This window comes from Xiphias gladius, chromosome 15 (genome assembly GCF_016859285.1).
Source record: "Xiphias gladius isolate SHS-SW01 ecotype Sanya breed wild chromosome 15, ASM1685928v1, whole genome shotgun sequence".
In the NCBI taxonomy this organism is placed as follows: Eukaryota; Metazoa; Chordata; class Actinopteri; order Istiophoriformes; family Xiphiidae; genus Xiphias; species Xiphias gladius.
In genome coordinates this window covers 21,187,947-21,209,291 of record NC_053414.1, presented here as the reverse complement: position 1 = coordinate 21,209,291, position 21,345 = coordinate 21,187,947, and the positions used below count along the sequence as shown (strand labels likewise).

The 21,345-nt window shown below is 39.8% G+C and overlaps 1 protein-coding gene across 2 annotated transcripts in view; it reads right to left on the bottom strand.

Moving 5' to 3' along the window:
* Nucleotides 1-21,345, bottom strand: part of prkcaa (protein kinase C, alpha, a) — a 143,875-nt gene that overhangs the window by 55,409 nt on the left and 67,121 nt on the right. For both annotated transcript variants that reach the window (XM_040145306.1, XM_040145307.1), the window contains exons 4-5: nucleotides 9,771-9,882; nucleotides 8,196-8,324 (exon numbers count right to left, since the gene is read on the bottom strand). In XM_040145306.1, the coding sequence (XP_040001240.1) occupies nucleotides 8,196-8,324; nucleotides 9,771-9,882 (241 nt within the window). The remainder of the gene's footprint in view (nucleotides 1-8,195; nucleotides 8,325-9,770; nucleotides 9,883-21,345) is intronic.

The window sequence follows — 21,345 nt, the reverse complement described above, 5'->3', positions numbered from 1 at the left end:
AATCAGTTTGGATTTTCAACAAGCCAGCAGGCAAAAAAGAAGCACTTCCATCAATTTGTGTTTTGCAGAATGTAACAGAATGAAGAAAGAAGAGGGAAAAACAAAGAAGCAAGCAGGGCCAAGCGGGATGGAAAACACTGAGGCGGTGAACGGCGGAGGCATATGTTAAAATGGCAGGAAGGCAGTGTGCGACATGCTGTGAAGAGGGAGCCGAGGCAGGGCAGCGACAATAGACTGGGAATACCAATGATATGTCTTTTGGGAGTCTGGCAGGATGAAATCACACAGCAACAAAGTTCAGCTGCTCTATGAACTCCAGAGACACTGAAAGGAGGGGAAAGTCTGTCTGTGCATGTGTGAGCCTTAATATGATGGAGACTAGCTGCAAAAGACGGTTCATACCAAGATGTGGAGGATGTCACTATGTTATGTCATTAAGAATGATAAAAATAGTCACACAGCTTTTCTACATTTTTTTGCCTGTTAATAAGGGTTTATGTTTTCATGGCCCTAGTGTTTTTTCCTCCACAGTCAAAAATATACTGTATTTTCTAGGTCGGGAAAAGGACCACTGAAAATCTTTTTTTTTTTTCTCATATTTTTGTATACAATCAGAGCCAGTCTGATCTGTAAGGAGCAGTTTTCAATGGTTTACTTTCTTCTGTGTTCCTGCACTGACCAAGAAGTTATAGGTGGGTCTCTGCGTGGACATGACGACATCTTTTTGAGTGTTCAGTGTTACTGTAAGCAAGCCACTGAATTTCATTCACTCCTACGTTCTTTCAAGAGTTTGCATGTTTTAAGACAAGCCGAACACAGACACACACCAAGCCTTGTCTTCAGCTGACACCAGGTGACCTACCTCAAAAATTAGGTCATCCATGTTTGTTCTTAACCTCCCTGTGTAAACACGTTCTATAACCTTGACCCACCAGTTTCGGTCTCCACCCTCTCAGTGTAACTCTGCGCTCCTTTGAAAGACCACTACTTAAGTGTTTGCCAGGAGGACTCTCCACTTTATAATGTAATATTACGTCATCTTAGAGGGAATGGAGTGACCAGCATGCAGTGCCTTCAGGGTGAACTGTAATGGGATTGATATCAGGTGTATTGCAGATTTTTTTTCAAATGATGATATCTTCTTTATAATCTTTATAATAACTACAGTTCGATTCTGATGGATTGCATCTTAATTACAACCAAAGAGCTCACTACAGAGCACAAAAAGAGGAGTCACTGCTGAAGTGGTGGCCAACTCCCTGCAGTGGAAAAGTGCTGGCACTGGTGGAACCGCAAGTTCTATCAGCTGCTCCATCTTAACTCTGATTTAATGGGATTTTTAAGTAAATTTTCTCTTGGCAAGAACCTGTTGGCTCTTCTGCATGATGACTCAGACGCCACACAGAAATGGAAATTACGGTGAGAAAAGGCTGCTGAGTGGAAGCAGTGGCAGTAAGTCAACAGCATTCAAATCATTGGGCAGTGATAAATAATTGGCAACCCGCAGGCTGCATCTAAACCCCAGTCGAAGCCTCTATCCAACCCCAACTCTGCCTTCCAGCGAGTCTTTCTTGGATTCAGAGTGCCAACAGCAAAAGGCAGGATATCATTTTTGTTTAAATGACTGGCTGAAAGATTGAGAAACTTACTGGTGACATGGAAGGGCAATTCACTGTGGACATCAGCATGCAGCACAGAGAACAGTGTCTTGATCAAGAATTTGAAGATGTTAAATTAGAGACTTAAATGATCAAATAAGGTGGGAGACCTTTGACATTTCTGTAATACATTATCTTTGATCAACTCTGATCATCAGGAAGAAAGATGTGCTACACTATTGAGCAGGAAAGAGTGGAGACAGACGTGGGGGAAATCAGTGTGCAACAAAGCTAATATATTGAAGAAAAATCTACTAAATATGAAGAAAATGCTGAACCAAAGCAACCAAGTGAGTCTGCAGGCTCAAGCCATTTATGTACATGCAATTGCATGAATATGACTAAACTATTACACACATACACATATATACACACACACACACACACACACACACACACACACACACACACACACACACACACACACACACACACACACACACACACACACACACACACACACACACACACACACAAACACACATACAGTGCACACAAACACACCCCGTCTCTATGGCTACTTGACCATTAATACAGCAACTACATACCAAATAAAACACATTCCCCTATGTTCATTTATGGATGAAAGAGCAAACAGGCCATACATAAATTTGTTGTATAAATATACTGAGCACAGGTTGCTCATTTTGTGGATGTGTACATTATTAAGAGTTAAAACCTGATACTGGACAGTGCCTCTGCCAACAGTAATGACCCGAAAATAACCTTAAAAAGAATGAAACTGAGGCAAGATTGAGAGGGCGAAAAAAAAAACAACTACAGTATACAAAGGAGTTGTTGAAACGCCTTGTTAAACTCGGACTAGCACCTACTGTATGTGGATAACTGGATTGAATATTAGAACAAATCATGGATTCATTTTGTTCATATAATGATTTCCTATATTTCCTAGAATGCTAGAACAGTGATTTTCTGTATGAAGGTGTATTGCAGTAATTTTATCAGGATATGAGAAGTGAAAGTGATGTTACATTTTCTACATTTGGCCGGTTTTCTACAGTACTAAGAATACATCAAAGCTACAGCAAAATAGACCCAGAAATGCAAGGTAGATGACTGCTAGCTCCATCAGCCAGATGGTATTAACTGTGTTTAGGGTGGATTTTGTCTTTTACTGTAAGTGTCACTGCACCTCCAAAAAGTTCAACAGTAAAACTGGTTTCCCTGATGTGATCCACCCACATCTATATCTACTCCAGGCAGCAACCTGACCTACACACACTTACATTGCACCTACGTATGAAACATATTTACTCCTACAGCAGCAAAAATGTAGCAAATAGCAGAGGCACATTTGGACATTGAGACAAGGCGGAAAATCTTAATGAAAAGGTTAAAGTGGAGATAAAAGGAGAAGAGGAAACTTAGAGGGAGAGAAGAGAGCTTGTTAAATGAGGCTTTTCTGCAGACCTGGGTGAGTCAACGAGGGAACAAAACATAAATGTAATTATTACCACTGTCTGTCACATACTCCCAAAGGACATGCAGGCGGCAAGGGCGCGTGCACAAGCCCGCACACACATTCACACGCAGTGATGAAGAAAAGTATAAATAAAAGAGTAGGGACAAACTGACCCCTCCCAAGTGACTATTTGTACTCTGGATATTTGCACAGAGTGAATGAACAATAGTGCTGCTGAAACAAACAGGAGGGTGGCTTCCTTAGCACCAACAGACAGAGGGGAGCTGTGTGTAAGCAGGAATGAGAGGCAGAGGACAAGATGGGTGGCCTATGACTGTCCTTCACCAGAGGAACAGAACTTGTTTTGTCTCCTTCAGCACCTCCCATCCTATCGCTCATGTTTCTGGAAACTGCACAATCTCTCTTTCAGTGGTTCAGAGTGACTCATTTCATTTAGCAATTTCAGTGTCTGATGCCCGAAAGTCTATTTGTCTGTCTCTATTGGTCTGGATGGAGTTTGTATGTGGGTTCATGGCATCCATGTCCCTTCCTTTTGGCCCTGGCCAACTAGCGAACCTCCAAAGAAATTGGCAGTCACTCTTCACTCAAAGTGGAGTATGTGTGCACTGAAGGATTGGTTTTGGGATTCTTCCACTCATCATTTTCCACTCAGTCAATAATCTTCGACTTATAGGGCACCATTTTTATTCTGGACATTCAATGTCTTTTCATATGTTTTTTTGACATTATAAATTTGTATTAGCTTTACTAGGTTTGTAAACTAGGCTTGCGAGGGACCTGGCCTGAAATCATTTCAAAAATTCTCATTTAAAGGTCTGTCGGTGTGAGAGAGACCGGGGAGAATTATTGTTCCATGTAAAACACAATGAGCTAATTCCTACTTGAGCTACTGATTTGGATAGCAAATGCTGTTGCGGCCAAGATAAACGAAATAAGTAAAATCAGTTCCAAACTGAAAGGATAAGACTTTTTAATAGATGATCTGCTTGTGCCTCTGAACAAATGTGCATCAGTAAAACTTGTTTGAGTCAAGGAATTTGAGGGGAGAGTGTACGTACATAAAGGAATATGAACCAATATCCACCTGGGGAAAACTAAGAAACTGAACACTATCCAAAAACTAGAACAGATTTCATCGTGGCACTTTACGGTTAAACCTGTTTGAACCTAGTTTATTTGAGGGTAAAAAAAAAAAAAAAGAATCCTCACAAGAAGCCAAATAAAACAGGCATTGATAATTCAAGCAGATTTTTTTTCCTATACCTCAGATGGCTCTAATAACTTGGAGCTAGAGATTTGTGTCAACAGCTTCACCTTTGTTACAGAGCAAGAATCATAATCAGTGTTGGGCAAGCTACACAAAAAACGCAATCAAGTACTCATTACTTTCTTCAAAAAGTACTTACTAAGTATTCAGTGGCTAAAGTAATTAGTTACATTACTCGTTACACTATGTTTGACATGTGAATACACAGCTAATGAGACATTGTGGTCCTGCAGATCGTGCATCCAGGTACCTACTGACCATCAACAGCTAGCTTAGCCCCAGTTAGACAAAATGCATGCACAAATACACAGTCACGCACAGACACAACCTAATAAGAGGATCACACTCGTGTTTCTGGATCGATACATGTGAAAATGGTGTAAAGCTTCCTGCTGCCAGCCATCCACTGCACCTTCTTGCTAAACTCTTCACCATGTAATGCAGCGGGCTGCGGGCTGGTACGACAGTTCTATACACACCTACACACAGACAAACAAGAGAACACATGCAAATGGTAACATGCATGTGTTCTTTGTGTGAAATATGCATACGTTTTCACACACACTGTACAAACACATCATGTATACACATCACCACAGCAGTCTGTGGCAGTGCCCGGTTCAGCAAAAATGAAAACAATTTTAGACTGGAATGTTTCTGAAGTAGATACAGCCAGAACATTGTGTGAAGAGGGTCAGTGGTAATATAGCCAGCTTATCCAGCAGGATATTATGAAATCTTGAATTCAGAGACTGGGGAGAGAGGGAGAGGAAGGAGCATAAAAAAATCTTTCCTATAAGCCCTATCCTGTTCATTCAAGGGTTTTGTTGTTCCTTACAGTATGTTTTTGTCTTCGATTTCACCATGGAATTCAGTTCTCTTTTAAATTCAAAATTAGTTCTGTAACTGTGAGCATTTCTTTGCCTCCAAATGCCAGGTAATATGTCTGTGGCCCCAGCTTTTTGAACGCAGGGAGAATCTATTAACAGCAAAAAATCCATTAACTGCATCAACAGGACGTGCACCCAGGCAGATCACTGGCCTATGAGAGATGACTACCTGAGAGGAGGTAACGTCAGACAGAGAGGGGGAAATGCAAGGTCTCAGCCCAAAATCTAAAATAAATATTGGTGCATTATTTGACCAAGTTCAGTATGTTCGGAAGTGATCTCAACCATGTTTTGAACTGTTGTCAATGTTGAGGTAATTCAACATAATAATCTAGATGTTACATTTTTATAAACTATTTTAAAGACCTAGATAGGATATACAGTATTTACAAAAAGTAAAAGTATCACATTCTTTAGAAAATTAAACTAGTGTACCTGAGTGTGCTTTCTTAATACAGACAGTTAATGAAGTACTCACCAAAAGTAAAACCAAGACATTTGGCAAGATCTTTCATATTACCCATCATCATTCATGATCAGTGCTTTACGAAACCATAACTATCCATCTTTTTACATTTATAGTTGAGGCAAATGGCAAGTGTGCTTAGACAAAATCCAATCGATCAACTGCACAAAGATCTAATACAAATAACACTAATACTAAACTACGGTATGGAGAGCAGACTTTATTGCTTTAGAGCACAGGTAATGAGCACAGAAATGTCATGATGAATAACACAAACATGCACAAGTCATTTTGTTCATTACTCAGATAAATGTTTCTTAAATTTTGTGTTAACCATGTATAAAGATATTGCACCCCTTTGCTCGCCCACATTCCCCCTGTTCCTTCTAGCAGTAATTCGACAAGTGGATAAGTCAGTGAAGTTCAACGCCGGGGTCTTAAGATGCACTGACCCCCATGAGCCACCTAATTGAATGATTATGTGCACCTGCTGTCAGCACCCTGGCGTCACTATTGATTTAGCAGATGTGCTAATGCACTACCATTACAGCTGGGTGGATTTACAGCGTGCCTCGAAATACAAGGCACAACGGGCTCCTGCACCAAAATACACCGCTGTACTGTCATGCGACAAAACAACACGGATACAGCTTGGCTGATATGCAGAGTGCAGTGTCCACTGTTTTTAAGTATTATTTTTTATAATGGCCAAAGAATCAGTAATAACCATTGCTTATGCAGTTACAACACAGAGAGCTGTAAAATTGCATACTTCAATCTATACATCTACATTTCTGCGTCATAACTGCTTTAATTACACAACAAGCAAGAGGGACCCGCATCTATTCATAACAGAGTTTTGTCAAAGCGATGCAGCATCCAGTGGCAGCCATGATGATGGACCACAGCTCTTGGAAGCCTTGGCTTCACGTTCAAAACTGAAGACTCTGCACTTACAGCAGAGTCAAGCCGGGGGCTCAGAGCATCACAACAGATCCATCTGATTGGTTATGCGTAAAATTATCTCAGCTTGACCAGAGCAGTTGGTCAGTTGGCCATTATTTGCGTTAATTATACGGTCAATAATTAACAGTCAAATAATTTGTGATTAATGAACTGAAATACTTAAGATAATGTAAGATGTTGAATCTTATTGTCTGTATTGCCAAGGCATGCAAATGATGAATTAGCATAAAAGACAAATAAGCAAAAAACACTTAGTCACAAATGTCACAGCACAGTGTGACATTTCTCTTGCTAAAACATCTTCTCGTATAGAGGCTGACAAAAAAAGAAGTTTCACAGAGACATGAATCTTTATCCATATCATTAATGTATACAGTACATTAGACATCACATGACATGACATGACCTGCAACTTTTTCTGACAGCCTTACTCTTTTTTGGTTGTTCAGATAATATTAACAAATGGCTGCAGGATGATTTTTAACTGATCTGAATGGTCTCTGGAATATTACATCAGCATTCATTACGTTACATTAAGTGAATGCTTTTAATAATATCTCATTACATTCTCTCCCGAGCTTGGTAGGTAAGACAAGGTGTTTCTTCAATACCGGAGGCGTCAGTAATTAAAACGGCTAGAATAGCCAGTGATATGATGATGGAGAAGAGCCTTCTAATGTATAATGGTAAGACAAATGATTATAAAGCCACGACCCTGTCAACAAGCAGAACACTAACTCTGATGAGACATAAATTAACATAGCAAGCTTTCAATTTGCTTTGCTGAGACAATTCAGTTACATCAGAAGGTCCAGCCAACACAGAGCAAGTCGTGACTGTTTAAAAAGGGTAACAACACGAGGCCCACGCAGCAGTCCACACACGACTGCAGGAATACATATTTGGATTGCGACTGCCTTCCAAGTGTGTCGTAACTGTGAATTGTTTCTTACAGGACAATGTTTAGCAGGCGAGGCTCTATTGATCCGTGCACCAGAAGGGAAGAGCCTTTGCAGCATACTGATAGCTGACAGTCACAAGCCCAGCCGTGCAGTTAGCAGCCGGATTCACTTCATCACAAGCAGGCCGAGTTGACACAGAGTTAGTGGTGAGAAAAGTTTAATTCGGCATAATGGCAGCAGGGGATAGAGAGGGAATGTCTGTCTGAAAATAGGCAGTCAGGGTTTATGGACAAAAAGGGCAAAGTGTTGAAACTGATCCAGGCTCAAAATCGAAACAGAGCAATAGCATCCAACTGCAACCACCTACACACTCATCCCAGCTGACCTGGAGTGTCACACACACAGACACACACACACACACACACACACACACACACACACACACACACACACACACACACACACACACACACACACACACACACACACACACACACAAAAAAGACTTCACTAAATAATATAAACACACCTCAGTCAGTTCTGATACATCAGACTTTCAATTGAGTTTGTGCTGACAGAGAGGGGGACCTTGTGACACCTACCTGTGACCTTCATCTTATCCCCGCTGACCTCACATTTGAGGTAAACACGCCCCCTCCTTTCGGTGTAATCAGTTCCACACAGGCTGGGCACGTTCATAACACACTGCTTATGGACGTTCATATCGCAGGCTGGAGGGCCAGAGAGAGCAGATGAAAGACATTAGAGAAGAGGACTTGGTGCAGATAAAGGCATTTGATCCAAATCAAACCAAACTGATTGACATACTGATGCTGTTGTACATTTCCAAATAAACACACCTCAACTGATTATATAAGGGGTTCATATGTTTGTGACTACATCATCATTACTACATATTTTAAATTTAAAGGAGCAACGATCTATATTTATGACAATAGTACATGATGCTTACAAAATATCTGTTTGATAAAACACCATCTTATAAAAGCAGCCTGGTATGGTCTAATCTTCCAGTATAGTAAGCTGCTTAAAAATGTCTTCTAGATTAACTGTACCTATATAAGGGCATATTTCAATTTCATTTCACGTATCGTACGTGTTTGGCCCAATATTTAAGGACTGTTTTTCAGAAAGCTGTATGAGAGAGGAGATAACAAGGGTAGGACCCAGATTCAGCCCTGTGATGACATGCGTACATGGCACATGTGTGTGTCAGCTAGAAGAGCTGCCCTGTCACGGATTAGGAACAGTTTCTAGTGGTTACATCATCATGCCACCAGGTGAGCAGGTGAAAAATAGTGCTGCTAACTTACTCTCCATGTTAACAGTTACCTTTTTTTGTGCCTCACTGTGAAAGTCCTGTGGCTGAACTGTGCTTATAAATACTACAGTACAATCTTATTGTGCTGTGATTACAGGCGCAACTGATCTGCCAAAATGCGGCTCCACATCTCTATTTATGTACATGCTGGAGCAGTCATTAGGCATAACTGGTCTGTAGTGGGTGGTGGATAATGTATTTAGGCGCTCATTAAGACATTCAGACTTGAATCCCCTAATACAAGATTAGAGAGAAGAAGAGTGATGGAGAGATATTAATAAGGTCGCGGTAAAGCTTTGATACCAGGCCTATTCAAGGTGCAGCGAACATAGCTGTGGACTGAAAATAGACAATGTGCGATTTTTATGAGTCAAGGAGGAGGGAAAACACATAGGCCTATGATATTCAGTGAAGAGGAACAATGGGCTTTTTTTTTCAGGAGAATGATGTTGATAAAGTGGCTCTAAAAAAGAACATAATGTGTGTAGAGTCAGTCACAGCAAACCCTTATTTTCTTATGCATGTCATACTTAGGCCTCATCGAAGTGCAATGCAGGATTCATTTTCCACCTTTACTATTTGAGCATCAACTTTAACATCTTACTCATGATTTACAATCTAAACAGCCATTTATACTCTTGATAAAGCACAACAGCTTAGACTCGATGTTAAATAGTATTCGACAGATATCATTTTTAGACATAAATCAGCTGTTTAAAACAAGCACAGACAACAATTTAATTTTCATTTGTCTGGCATTATATGTTGAAATGCTCATTTTAAAAATTCTTATGCACTGAATGGGATGTTATAGAGACTAAATTCAATTACTCACAGTCGCACTTCATGCCCTGGTGGATGAGGCCATAGAGCAGAGAGCCACAGTGGTCACAGAAGGTGGGGCTCCCATAGGTGTGGATCTTAAACTTATGTTTTGTTCTGGGATCCTGGTGGAATCAAAGGAGAAAAAGAGGGATTAAAAACCTGACACAATGGGATGACAAAAAGGCAAACCAATTACCAGCTGTCGATTAGTTAAAGCTGTAAGATGAAATGCTCTTTATGTTACTTAAAAACACACATTCATTACATTGTATTTATTTTAAGCTGGGAAACCAACTGCAATAACAGTTTATATGATAAAAATCCCCTTTGAAAAACACTGCCTGTGGCCTACTGATGCCACCACTAAGAACTGTGGTTTGAAAAAGGGGCTTTGACTGTCTGAATTTGAGACAATTTTTGTGAGCTCTCTGTCCTGCAGAGCTTGTTTTTGTTTCTCTCTAGGCACCTTATAATGATCTTCTGCACCTTGTGTTGACTGTCTTGTTTTGCACTGCTTAAAAGTTAACTGTAGCCGCAGAGAAACCAAATTTTCATCCCTCCTGTTTACTTGAATATGAATACAGGGCAGGTTGACGATAAAGTTACCTTGAGTCTCTTGAGTCTTGAGTCTTGAAAAGGGAAGAATATCTTTGTTCCTAAAGAAGTTACTGACAGAATATAGACAGATATGAGCTAGTAGCTCGGTAATAGCAAAATGTTAGATGTTTAAAGGTTTTTGGCATAACGCCATAATTTCAAAAAATATCCATCCTGGAAGAATGATTTTCAGTCGACTACGGCAGCATCCCTTACTTCCCTCACTTACACATTTTTGAAGGGCAAATAGAAGTTGAAATCATCCCACTGCGTCACAGAACACCACCGTGTGTCACGAAAATGAAAGTCACTCCAGAGACAATTCATTGCTGATTACCAACCCACCGCAATCACCAGTTATTTTCTTTTCTTATACAACTTGAGGTGGCAACCAATCAACCTGTATCAGAACCTCTGTTTTTGGGTTGTCTCTCCTCCTTCCTTGACCACTCCAGTGAGTGAGGATTGAGTTTTTTTTTACTCAGTGGGCTGAACGTTAATTTCAAGCACACCAAAGTCAGAAATACAGTTCATTCCTCTCTTGCAAATTCTATGATTGATTTTCAAAGCCATACTTATGTAAGTACACACAATACATCTAGGAATTATTGAACACTTGAAGAGGTTGTCTTGTGGAATCAATACAAATTTTCTCAGTTATTAACATAAACAGTGAAAAAGACAGTGCGTCTTGTTACTCTTTACTCCATAAGCGTCAGGAACTACAATGTATGTGTGTATTGTACAAATAATAGAAACACCTGTCTCGTGTACTGTTGTTCTTTTGGCTGTTCAGTAAATGAGTGTAAAGCCATGAACGAACTTCATTAATCATTAGCCTCCTATTATCTCAGTCCATTGCACCAGGCTCGCTATATAAATATTATATTAGTCAGAGTGAAAAACATCAGGGTTTAATGAAGGGTATAACACTGCACAAGAGTGTGTGTAAGACTTGGTAGTAAAGGAATTGCAGGTTGCAAGAGGCTAAATCATGTCTTTGTAAAGATAAAACTTCACACTCTGTTGGCCTCTGCCACGTTAGTTTCCTACATACAAGAGATGCAGGACTCCAACCTATTTTATTTACCCTATCATACAAAAATAGCATACTGTGAGTTTACGGCATTGGTCTTATTCATCATCAAAAATTGTTTGCATATTTGTGATTATTTTGTCAACACAATTTGATCCGCTAATCAAGAGAGGTTCTCCAAATAACAGGGTACAGGACGGCCCATATTTTATCACCCATCGCTCCAGTGTTAATTCCGCAGGAACAGTGCTTACGTGAGCATTTTATGGGATGCAAAACAGGCGGAAACCTCTTCTTGTATGGCTGTGTATGTCTAAAGGAGATACTCACAAAGCAGATTCAAACTCGGACCTAAAAATCAAGGTCAAGCTACATGATCTCATTATCCCTAACCATGTAAAATTAATTCCATCAAATAAGTTTTGATAACTTCTATCTTTAAAAGCCCAGGTTATATTGGAACTCATCTAGTGCCCCCAGTGTAAGTTTGTAAGTAAAGGCTTGAGAGTTTTAATTTTGATTTTGGATACGGTTACCTAACAATTCCTATTATTTTTCTTCTTAAATTTAATCTATGAGGTCAAAAGATAATATAGAGTATTAATGATTAGTACAATTTATGCATGTAGAGTAACTCTCAGACCCTTAGCCATTACCACATATGTATAAATCTATAATTATCTATTACTCTATGTTCTTATCACAACATTATAAAAAATTTATATAACAGTAATACTTGATGATATACACGGTGTACTCACACTTTTATGTGGACTTGAAAGACATCACTATTAAAGCAACCCATCTATTGTGCTTTGTTTGCATGTGTCATTCCTGAACACTGGCCTGGCATTTGCATGGATAGCTTCCTTACCCCCTTTCAAGTAAATGCAGCACCCATTTTTTTAATCAGATTTTCACCACCACTCACTGGGCCAGCATCCATTATAAATTTGGATAATTTGGATACACAAATAAGGTCATATTTATCATATGAAGTAACCTTTTTCTACAGTCAGAAGAGACAGAGATGTAGGAAGATACAGCAGAGTTACAACAGGTCAAATATTCCACCCCGCTGACAGACAGTGCTTCACTGGGAGAGAAAAATGAAACCTTGTAAACACATCAGGGGATGATTCAGTGGATTTAGCAGAACCAAAAGTGTGGTTTTAACTGGAAATAATACAGTACATTGTGCCATTTCTAGATTTCTCCTTTTCAGCATTTCAGCAGACAATTCAACTCAGCACTAAAATGGTAATGTAACATTCATGAGCTGAGTCCATTTCATTTGGCACTCCGTCTGTCACTGCTGAACATTTACAAATCAATAACAAATGGCAATCGGTGCGAACTCTACCTTAAGTAAATATTGTATCTGTAGGTGCTAAGTAAAGCCAGAAGATTCTTGATGTGATCTGTTGAACAAGCAGAACCAGTTTCTACCCTGTTTTATTCCTTTCTGTATCGAGCACTAAATGAAAAACAGTAAAGACTCCAGTGCAAACATAAAGCACGATGCATAAAGTACACATTTGGTACCTAAGTCACTGCTATAATATCTGGGTTTCACTACCAGGTAAGTGTTATAGTAAAGATTAAGTAGAACGCCAATGCAGCATTTACATTATACAGAGCAGGGTCCATATCACATGCATACATTAATTCATCCAACTAACTGCAGTTTATGAAGCAAACACTCCCATGGAGTGAAAACTGGAGGACTGCCACTTTTCCAAGGACCCGTTCAAAGTGCTTTACTGCGCATTCTCAAATTGGGCTGTACTGTAAATCTCTTCTGTAGTTAGAATCCCTTGAATTGGATTTGCATTGAGAACAATATCCAGGCTAGTCCGATCTTTTTTCTTTTTTCACTGCATCTAGCTGAAAGAACACCTGTCTATGTATTCCCTGGAAACAGGAGAGCTTCATTATCCAGGGAAAGAGCAGAAACACAGCTGTCCTAAGAATATCTCTCCTATTTTTTCAGTATCTTGCGAAAATGTGAAACGAATTAAAAGAGCTTGACCCAGCAGAAATAAATCATCAGTAAGGGGAGCAGCATGTCATATATCTCAGTGAGAGCTGACAGTATCACACATTGAGGCGCCACAGTGATCAATGCTTTGCCATTTCAGTCTATTTGACACTGGCCTCTGGACTAATGCAACAGAGACTCATTCAGGCTCATCAGATCATGCTCCAAATCTGCCATTTCCCTGCCTCTCAGAGTCTTTACAGCTTTACCGGACAAAGAAATGCTTCCTTTCTCTGTCTTTCAACGTTCACTCCTGTAAGTGAAAAGTAAGCCCTGGTCTGAAACAAAAGAGGTGTTTGGATTACCTGCTGTAGAGAACTTGAAATACATAAATTGAATATTCTATCATGTACCAAGGAATTGAAACATCATCAACAGGTCTTAGACACAGCTTGCAGTGGCCTGCATCTAAAAAAGAAGGGGGTGACTTTTCAAAATGCAGAAAATCTCATGATGAAGTAATCACAAAATGATCCTAATTAATCAACAAAAGTCCAAACCGTCAAAATACATACTGGTGATTTAGTGCTAAAGGACGGTAAAAATGGTCTTATCGCACCTACCTAAAGTGTATGCAAGTATTAAACATAACTATTTCACAAACTCACTGGACATTTTCTGCTCTCCTTTATTGTTCAGCACATCTCAGGCTGCTAAACCATCATGACATGAGCAGTTAAGAGGCTGATGGTCAGCTTGTCTGAGATGTCCACTCCCCAAATCATGCTTTAACATGCTTTTTTAATACAATGGCCAAATTATTTAGACTCTGCCATGTTTTCATGCAGAGATAAGGCAAATTACACAATCACATACGTATATACATCAAATTAGCGGTCCCGATCACACCATGTACAGGCCAGCAGTCAGTGTGTTACTAAAGGACAGGCAACAAAAAGAGAGAGGTCGACAGACAGTAGAGAGGGAGAGGGAGAGGGTGAGCCAGCTGTACTTACTCATGTCCACCCACACACAGCTGATCCTGAAGGATTATCCTCTGCCCCCTCTCTCCCCCTTACTCGGTTCCCTCCATCTACAGTGTGAATGAGTGATGGCAGCTAAGAGCCACATTCAGCTGCAGATGAATCATGTGTTTTTATCAACTGTCACATCAGTTTTTGATGGCTGAAACATGGCATAAATGTTCCAAGACAATGGAAAAAACTCACAATAAAAAGACAGAACGATAACATGCCAACCAAGGTGATGGTGGTGAGTCAGCGAAAAATGTCAGTGCTTTGAGCCTTGAGAGATGTGTGACACATGTACCTGTCAGAAGTGGTAAACCACTGCTGCAGATCATGCAAATTGACACGTGCTGTCCTGAATTGGCTAAATGATAGTACCTGTGTAAGAGTGGGAGTCTGAATGTCTTAGGTTAAGTTCTTGCTTGTGTTTACAATCATTTATATTACTGACTGATATATTGATTTCTTTTCGATTAATGGATTAATCTCGTAGTCTATGAAGAGTCATAATCTAGCAAAACTAAACTACTAAATTTCATGGAAATCCATCTAATTGTTGTTGAGATAGTATTTAAGTGGTGGACCAACCAACAGACCAACATTGCAATCCCTATAGCCACACTGTTAGCATGGCCCAAGGATATTTCATTCACAATAATTTTACTTCGTAAAATACTTAAATCAATATTTAATCATTAATCATAATAGTCACAAAATAATTTCCTGATTTTCAATCTCTTGTGGCTAGCCACTCAAAATAAACTAATGTCAACATCCAGCCTGGCAGATGTAAACTGTTTGCCCTGACTGATTTGCAAGGTGCCATTTAAAAATTCACTAGGGCAAGCTGTAATGTGCGGAAAACGAAACCTTTAAATGAATGTACCCGGCAACACATCACTGGGCTCACTATGTAGTCCATTAACACATCCTTTCTGCAAGCTGCAGGATAGAAGGGTTTACCCCTGTGGCTTCTATCCCCTATTATAGCCTAATTGGGTCTTAATGGGAAATTCAAGACAGACTGGGTGGCGCTGCCCTGCCAGAACAGCAGGAGAAGCAGAGTGTAATGCTGAAAGCGATGATGAACTCAATCACTAGGCTCAACACAACAAAGCCATAATGGCAAAACAAAGCCAGAGGGTATTATATGTTGATTGGATGATGCAGCAAGGAGGCTGCCCTTTGGCTACTAGTAATATGGAGAGCCAATAGGATTGTCTAGATGTCACATGCACAGACACGGAGTGATTTTGCATCAATATGGGAGATTTACATCTATATAATTCTCTGTGTAAAGGTGTGGCTGACGCACTTAATCCTATTCCATGATATCCATGTTGGCTACGACCATGATGAGGATAATCAGGAAGAAACAAATCTCAGATGCTTCCCTTCAATTTTTTTTGCTGAGTTTCACGGATAAAATATAGCCTCCTAGACTACACTAACCCACTTGTTCTATTTGTCAAATTTCACTCTTAAAGCTATAATCTCTACATCACTCCCCTTCTATGTTAAAATGAGAAGATGTTTGCATTTTACTGGCATGTATCGTAGTTACCATCTTATTATTCCAAAGTTGATTAACATAGGCCCAACACAAACTTTCTACTGGAATAATTCAACACCAGCTATGCTGTTATTTTTCTTTTAAATTATGATCACGTGATATTTTTCAATAATTTCCAGTAGATTTTCCTTGAACTAATCCCTAAACGTACTTTGGTATTTGCCCTGTAGTAATCCCAGGGAGATCTGCATGTGAAGTCACAGATCAAAAACAGACACAGGGCAGAGGGCTGATCAAAAGACTGGAGGCAACCAGAAGATAGTGATGAAAACAGAAGCACAGGGGGTCAGAACAGTGATGTTGGCTAATTAGCCAGACTCTCCAATCCAGTTTAATTAGCCAACAGGACACCAACCAGCCCCTGTTAATGAACAGCTCGGGAGGGGGAAGATGAGCATAGGGGCTCCCCGGCAGAAGGAGGGAGAGACAGAGGTGGATGATGTTCAAGACAAGGGTAACCCTCCATCCTGCATACACTTTACTCACAGTGAGACAAACAATGACATTTTCACCTTGTTTACTAATTGTATATAGATACATGTAAATTAAAAATGCTACTACCATTACAATTCTCAACAGGGTGCAGGTTTAGCCACCCTCATAAAAATTGCAATTTCATAACCTGACAAAAAAAAACCAGAGGTACAAGAAAAAAAAATATTTCAACAATATAACTACATCCTTATTGTTAAGCCAAAGCAAACACTATAAGACAATGTGACTTGTGTCTCGAAATGCTGACAATTCGCTTCTTAACACGAATGTAACACAACAGTAGCAACCTTGGTATCCAAGCAACCCTGGACATTGCATATTAATTTTTTAAATATTCCGATAAGAGCTAAAATGTTTTGGTGCTGCAGCTAGTTTTATCTCAATTTCACCTGAAAAATAAACAAACCTGTAAGCTAGACCAAGTTATTGTACTGTGCGTGTTGCATCTGGTCAGCATGTGCCAACACAAACATGCAACTGCAGGTTAAACTGGGAGGGCTCTTGGTTTGCATTATGCATTTATGCATGTAAACATAGCTAAATGAGAGCAGCAGACTGGACAGTGTTAGACACATTAAGAACAAACTGAATATGTAGATTCTCATTACAGGGAAGATTAAAACTGCTCACTGCTAGTTAACAGCCTCTACAAATACATGAATTCAGCTCAAGTTATTTTGGTGTGACTTCCATAACAACAGTCGTGATTTCATGCAGTGTAACTTTTAAGCATAATGAGAAGTAATTCACATAGGTAACAGGTATAATTGGTGGGAAATGCTAATAGCATGTGGGCTGTTAAGCCAGTAAACACTGGTGCAGTATAATGCATTCAGAACAGAACAACATCAAACATGCACACAAAATGAAAAAGATCTCTGACTTTGCATAATGCATTCCAACCGGTAATCAAAGTTAGTGAAAGTTAGTAATCACCGCTGTAGATGCATGATACCTGCTATTCTGGTTTATATTATTTTCACCGTCAGAAGGGGTGTTTCAGGTGTCATGATTATGCTGAGACTACAAATGTATATTACACTGAATGGGACCTAATCCATCTGAAGCACTATTGTTATCAATGGAAATGAATTCAATCAAACTGTCTTGCATATTCACTATTAGATAATCCAATGCATATTCAAAACAAGTCAGACTAGATTTTAATTCTAAATAGAAGATTATTTCACCTACTCAGAAGTTGAGTTTTTGCAGTGTAGCAGCTACTTTGTGTTAGTTTCAGCATTATGCAGACCTTGCATGGAATTATTTTGAATATCATACATGTATCACTCTCTGTAATGATAGCTCATTTCATCCTGCCATTCTGCAGTTTCCCTGTGTGAAGTCTTTGTCGTGGGTATACATGTGAAAAGCCAATTAGAAAAGGCACGGGACACCTAATTTTGTCAGTGAGGTGTCCCCTGCCTGGGGACACCTCACTGACAAAATTAGGTTTCTCTAATCCCCGATCCTGAATCTGGAAACTTGGTTTTCTCATTTACAGACGGGTGACAAGTTAAGGGAAAAACCAACATAAAGTTTCTCAGTAAGGTGTTGGGCCACCGCGTGCCACCAGAACAGCGTCAGTGCTCTTGGCATTGATTCTACTGGACTCTAATGGAGGGATGGACACCATTCTTCCAAAGTATATTCCCTAATTTGGTGTTTGGATGATGGCGGTGGAGAGCGCCGTGTAACACATCGGTCCCAAATCTCCCATTGGTGTTCAATTAGGCTGAGATCTGGTGACTGCGAAGGCCATAGCGTATGAATCACATCATTTTCATACTCATCAAACCATTCAGTGAGCCCTTGAATCCTATGGATGGGCCCGTTGCCATCCTGTTTCTCCACTCATTTTTCAGGTTTAACCCAGTTACTTAAGTGCATGTCATCACACTAAGTGAAAGACTATGTAAGCTCCCCTGTCTTTAAACCGATTATTATTTATTCTCACTTCAAACCAAACATACACTAACACTAAAGCCTCAGTTATACTCCCTTGCAGACACACACATGGACAGCTGCGGACACCTAGGATGTGTAGTTGTTCATATTATACTACTTTGTAGTCTACTTGGTGCAGACCATGCGCAGTTGGCACCCTTGTAGTGTAGTGACACAACAAATTGGAGGGTACACAGAGGTCCGCACAGAGCCTCGAGACTTCTGATGACGAAATTTACATCACTCGGACCCTAGCAGCCATTCATATTAGAAACAACACTGATAGTTCAATCTTTTTTTTTTTTTCATTGAATAAAAGAATATGGAATTACCCGAGTGTAACAATCATCAAAGGGGCTGGGTAGCTAATTCAGTCCACCTGCATCCCACAGAGTCAAAAGAGATTCACCTGCTGTGACACTGCAGCCAGAGGGAGAGAGCGAGAGAGTGTGTGAAATGAGACACATCACCTCATCTCTGTCACATCCTTCATTCACTCTCATCTCTTTGACCCGTCTGTTCCCTACAGGACTGAGAAATAAGTTGTGACAGTGATGCTTGGAGGTGAACAATTTCCTTAATATGTATATTCATACAATTATTGACCAGCATCAAATTCTCCTCTGAATTCTCTCTCTTCCCTCTTGTGTCCATTCTCTCACCTAATACTCTCCTCCCTCTTTTACCCATCATACCTAACTGGGAGATGACATCTGAATAGGAAGCGGCAGTATGCTCTTCCCTGTACCAGTTTTTGAACCACCCTCTTGTGGTGGTTAACCTTTGTCTGTGTGTATATGAGTCAATATACATGTGTATAATGTATGTATGCAAGCAAAATTTGGAGAGGCATAGCAGGGTGCTTTTCTTTTACTTCAGATCTGTATTTTGGGAAGGGTGGGGAAATGTTCGATAGATGCAGTATGTGTGCCTGTTGGACAATCTCCTAAATCAATCGCTGCAGCTTCACATTAGTTTGCACTGAGCAAATTCAAGTAATAGCTATATGCCAACTGACAGGGATGATTGGCAGGATTGATTAGAAGTGGGTCAGTGTGATATGGTGAAACCACAACATTGTAATCTAACATTCTGATATAGAACTTTACTGTTTACAGAGTAAAACCAGGAGACTACGTACTGTTTAAAGTTCTCTTACTGTATTTTCCAAGTGATATTACTACTACTGCATATAGTCTACAATCAAACAAATGCTGACAATACTTAAAACATGTTTAATCAACAATTTGACATTTTTGAATTGCCAACAATTACTTTTTATATGCGCTATTTTTGGTTAAGTTGGGAGTCTTGTTAAATTTCAACAGAACCTCTAATTGTGTTAAATATTTCCCTCATCTACCCAGCTCCTGTTACTCATTTTCAAAGAATCCTGGTCAAAGCCCATCCACATGGCACTAATGACAAACTGATGATATGCTGAGCAAACGAAGAAGGCTGTAGTACTGTGTCACCTATTTGTGTCAATGCTATTACACTGTACCCCTTTCAACTTTTAATTATATTGTACATCATATTAATCACCTTTCCCTCCTCCCATTAAATCCTTGGACATTAGAAAAACTGTGCCACTCAAACATCACAGTCAATCACATGCTTAGACACACAGGTGTGTTTAAAGCATTTTGGAATGTAACACAGCGCTTGATTAAAATGCTAGCTTGGGCTAGCCATGACTTTACTCCCACGAACCCACACACACAGGCACAAAAACAAACTTTGCTTCCGCTACCTTCTAGTGAATATCCTTGTCTTGGCCTATAGCTATAGGAGTAAAAGCCATGATTACTAAGGTGAGGAGAGGCTTTGAAGAAAACAAAATGGAGCTATCATTATCCAGACATGAGGTGTTAGGCTAGGGAAGGTTACTATTTTTAGTGTATAAATCACCACTCTGATTCCTCTTGGCCTTTCACTAAGCTGCTGAGTGCTGAGAGGGAGGGTAGGTTGCCACCAAAGCTCACAGGAGGCTTTCCTTGCCGTGTGCTATCTGTCAACGCATCTGTCTGCTTTGCAGGGCTAGAAATAATAGCTGACATTTTTAACCACTGTCAGGGCCCAAAGCTGCCTTTTTTTTACTGACTTTATATGAATGAATGAATGCCATCTATCACAGCACTGTTGTACTAGTATCATAGTACCATAGTACCATGTAAAGCTTTCCTAACAAAGCCTGCAGAAAAATGTTGTGTCATTAAATTATTGGGTTGTATTAACCTATCCTACAGATTCTTTGGTTGGTTGCTGTTGTCAGTTTAAGCTTTTTTGATCCAAAATATGTTTTTTGGGTGGTTGAAATCCTCAATCCTCAATCAAAAACCAAGGCACCCCATAGGATGTGCCTGAGAGATCCACCCTGGGTCCACAACCTTTAAGCTACCCCTCGATGAGTTCATAAAGAGACATGACTACGTTTTGTGTAGCAACAGAAGTGTGGCTTAGCAAATGTTTCTAGAATACAAAATCACACACAGTCTCAAGCCTTGGATACACAAGTACTAATTCAATCCAACCATCTAATTTCTAAACATTTTCTATTAACGGTCACAGGACTATATCTTTGCGCACACTGGAGAGTTGTTCAAAGTCTAAATGTACAATCATTTCAAAATTAGTTCCGTGTAATTTGTGTCGAGTTTAAAGTAGAACCCAAGTCAAGTTTCAAGTAGCCAAACTAAAATTATGACTTGAGTCAGGTCAGGTGCTCACCTTTGCATAGCTGTGCCAGCTACATTTAACGTTGGATCCCCTCAACAACAGCTTTCAGTTAACCATTTATTAATGAGAACCTTCTGAATGTCAAGAAGCTTCTTGCAGCTGAAACAGGTCTGAAATGTTTCTCTTTAGCTTGCCACTGGAATTAGACGTTTAACTAAAAATTGTTCCAAAACCAAAAAGACAGTT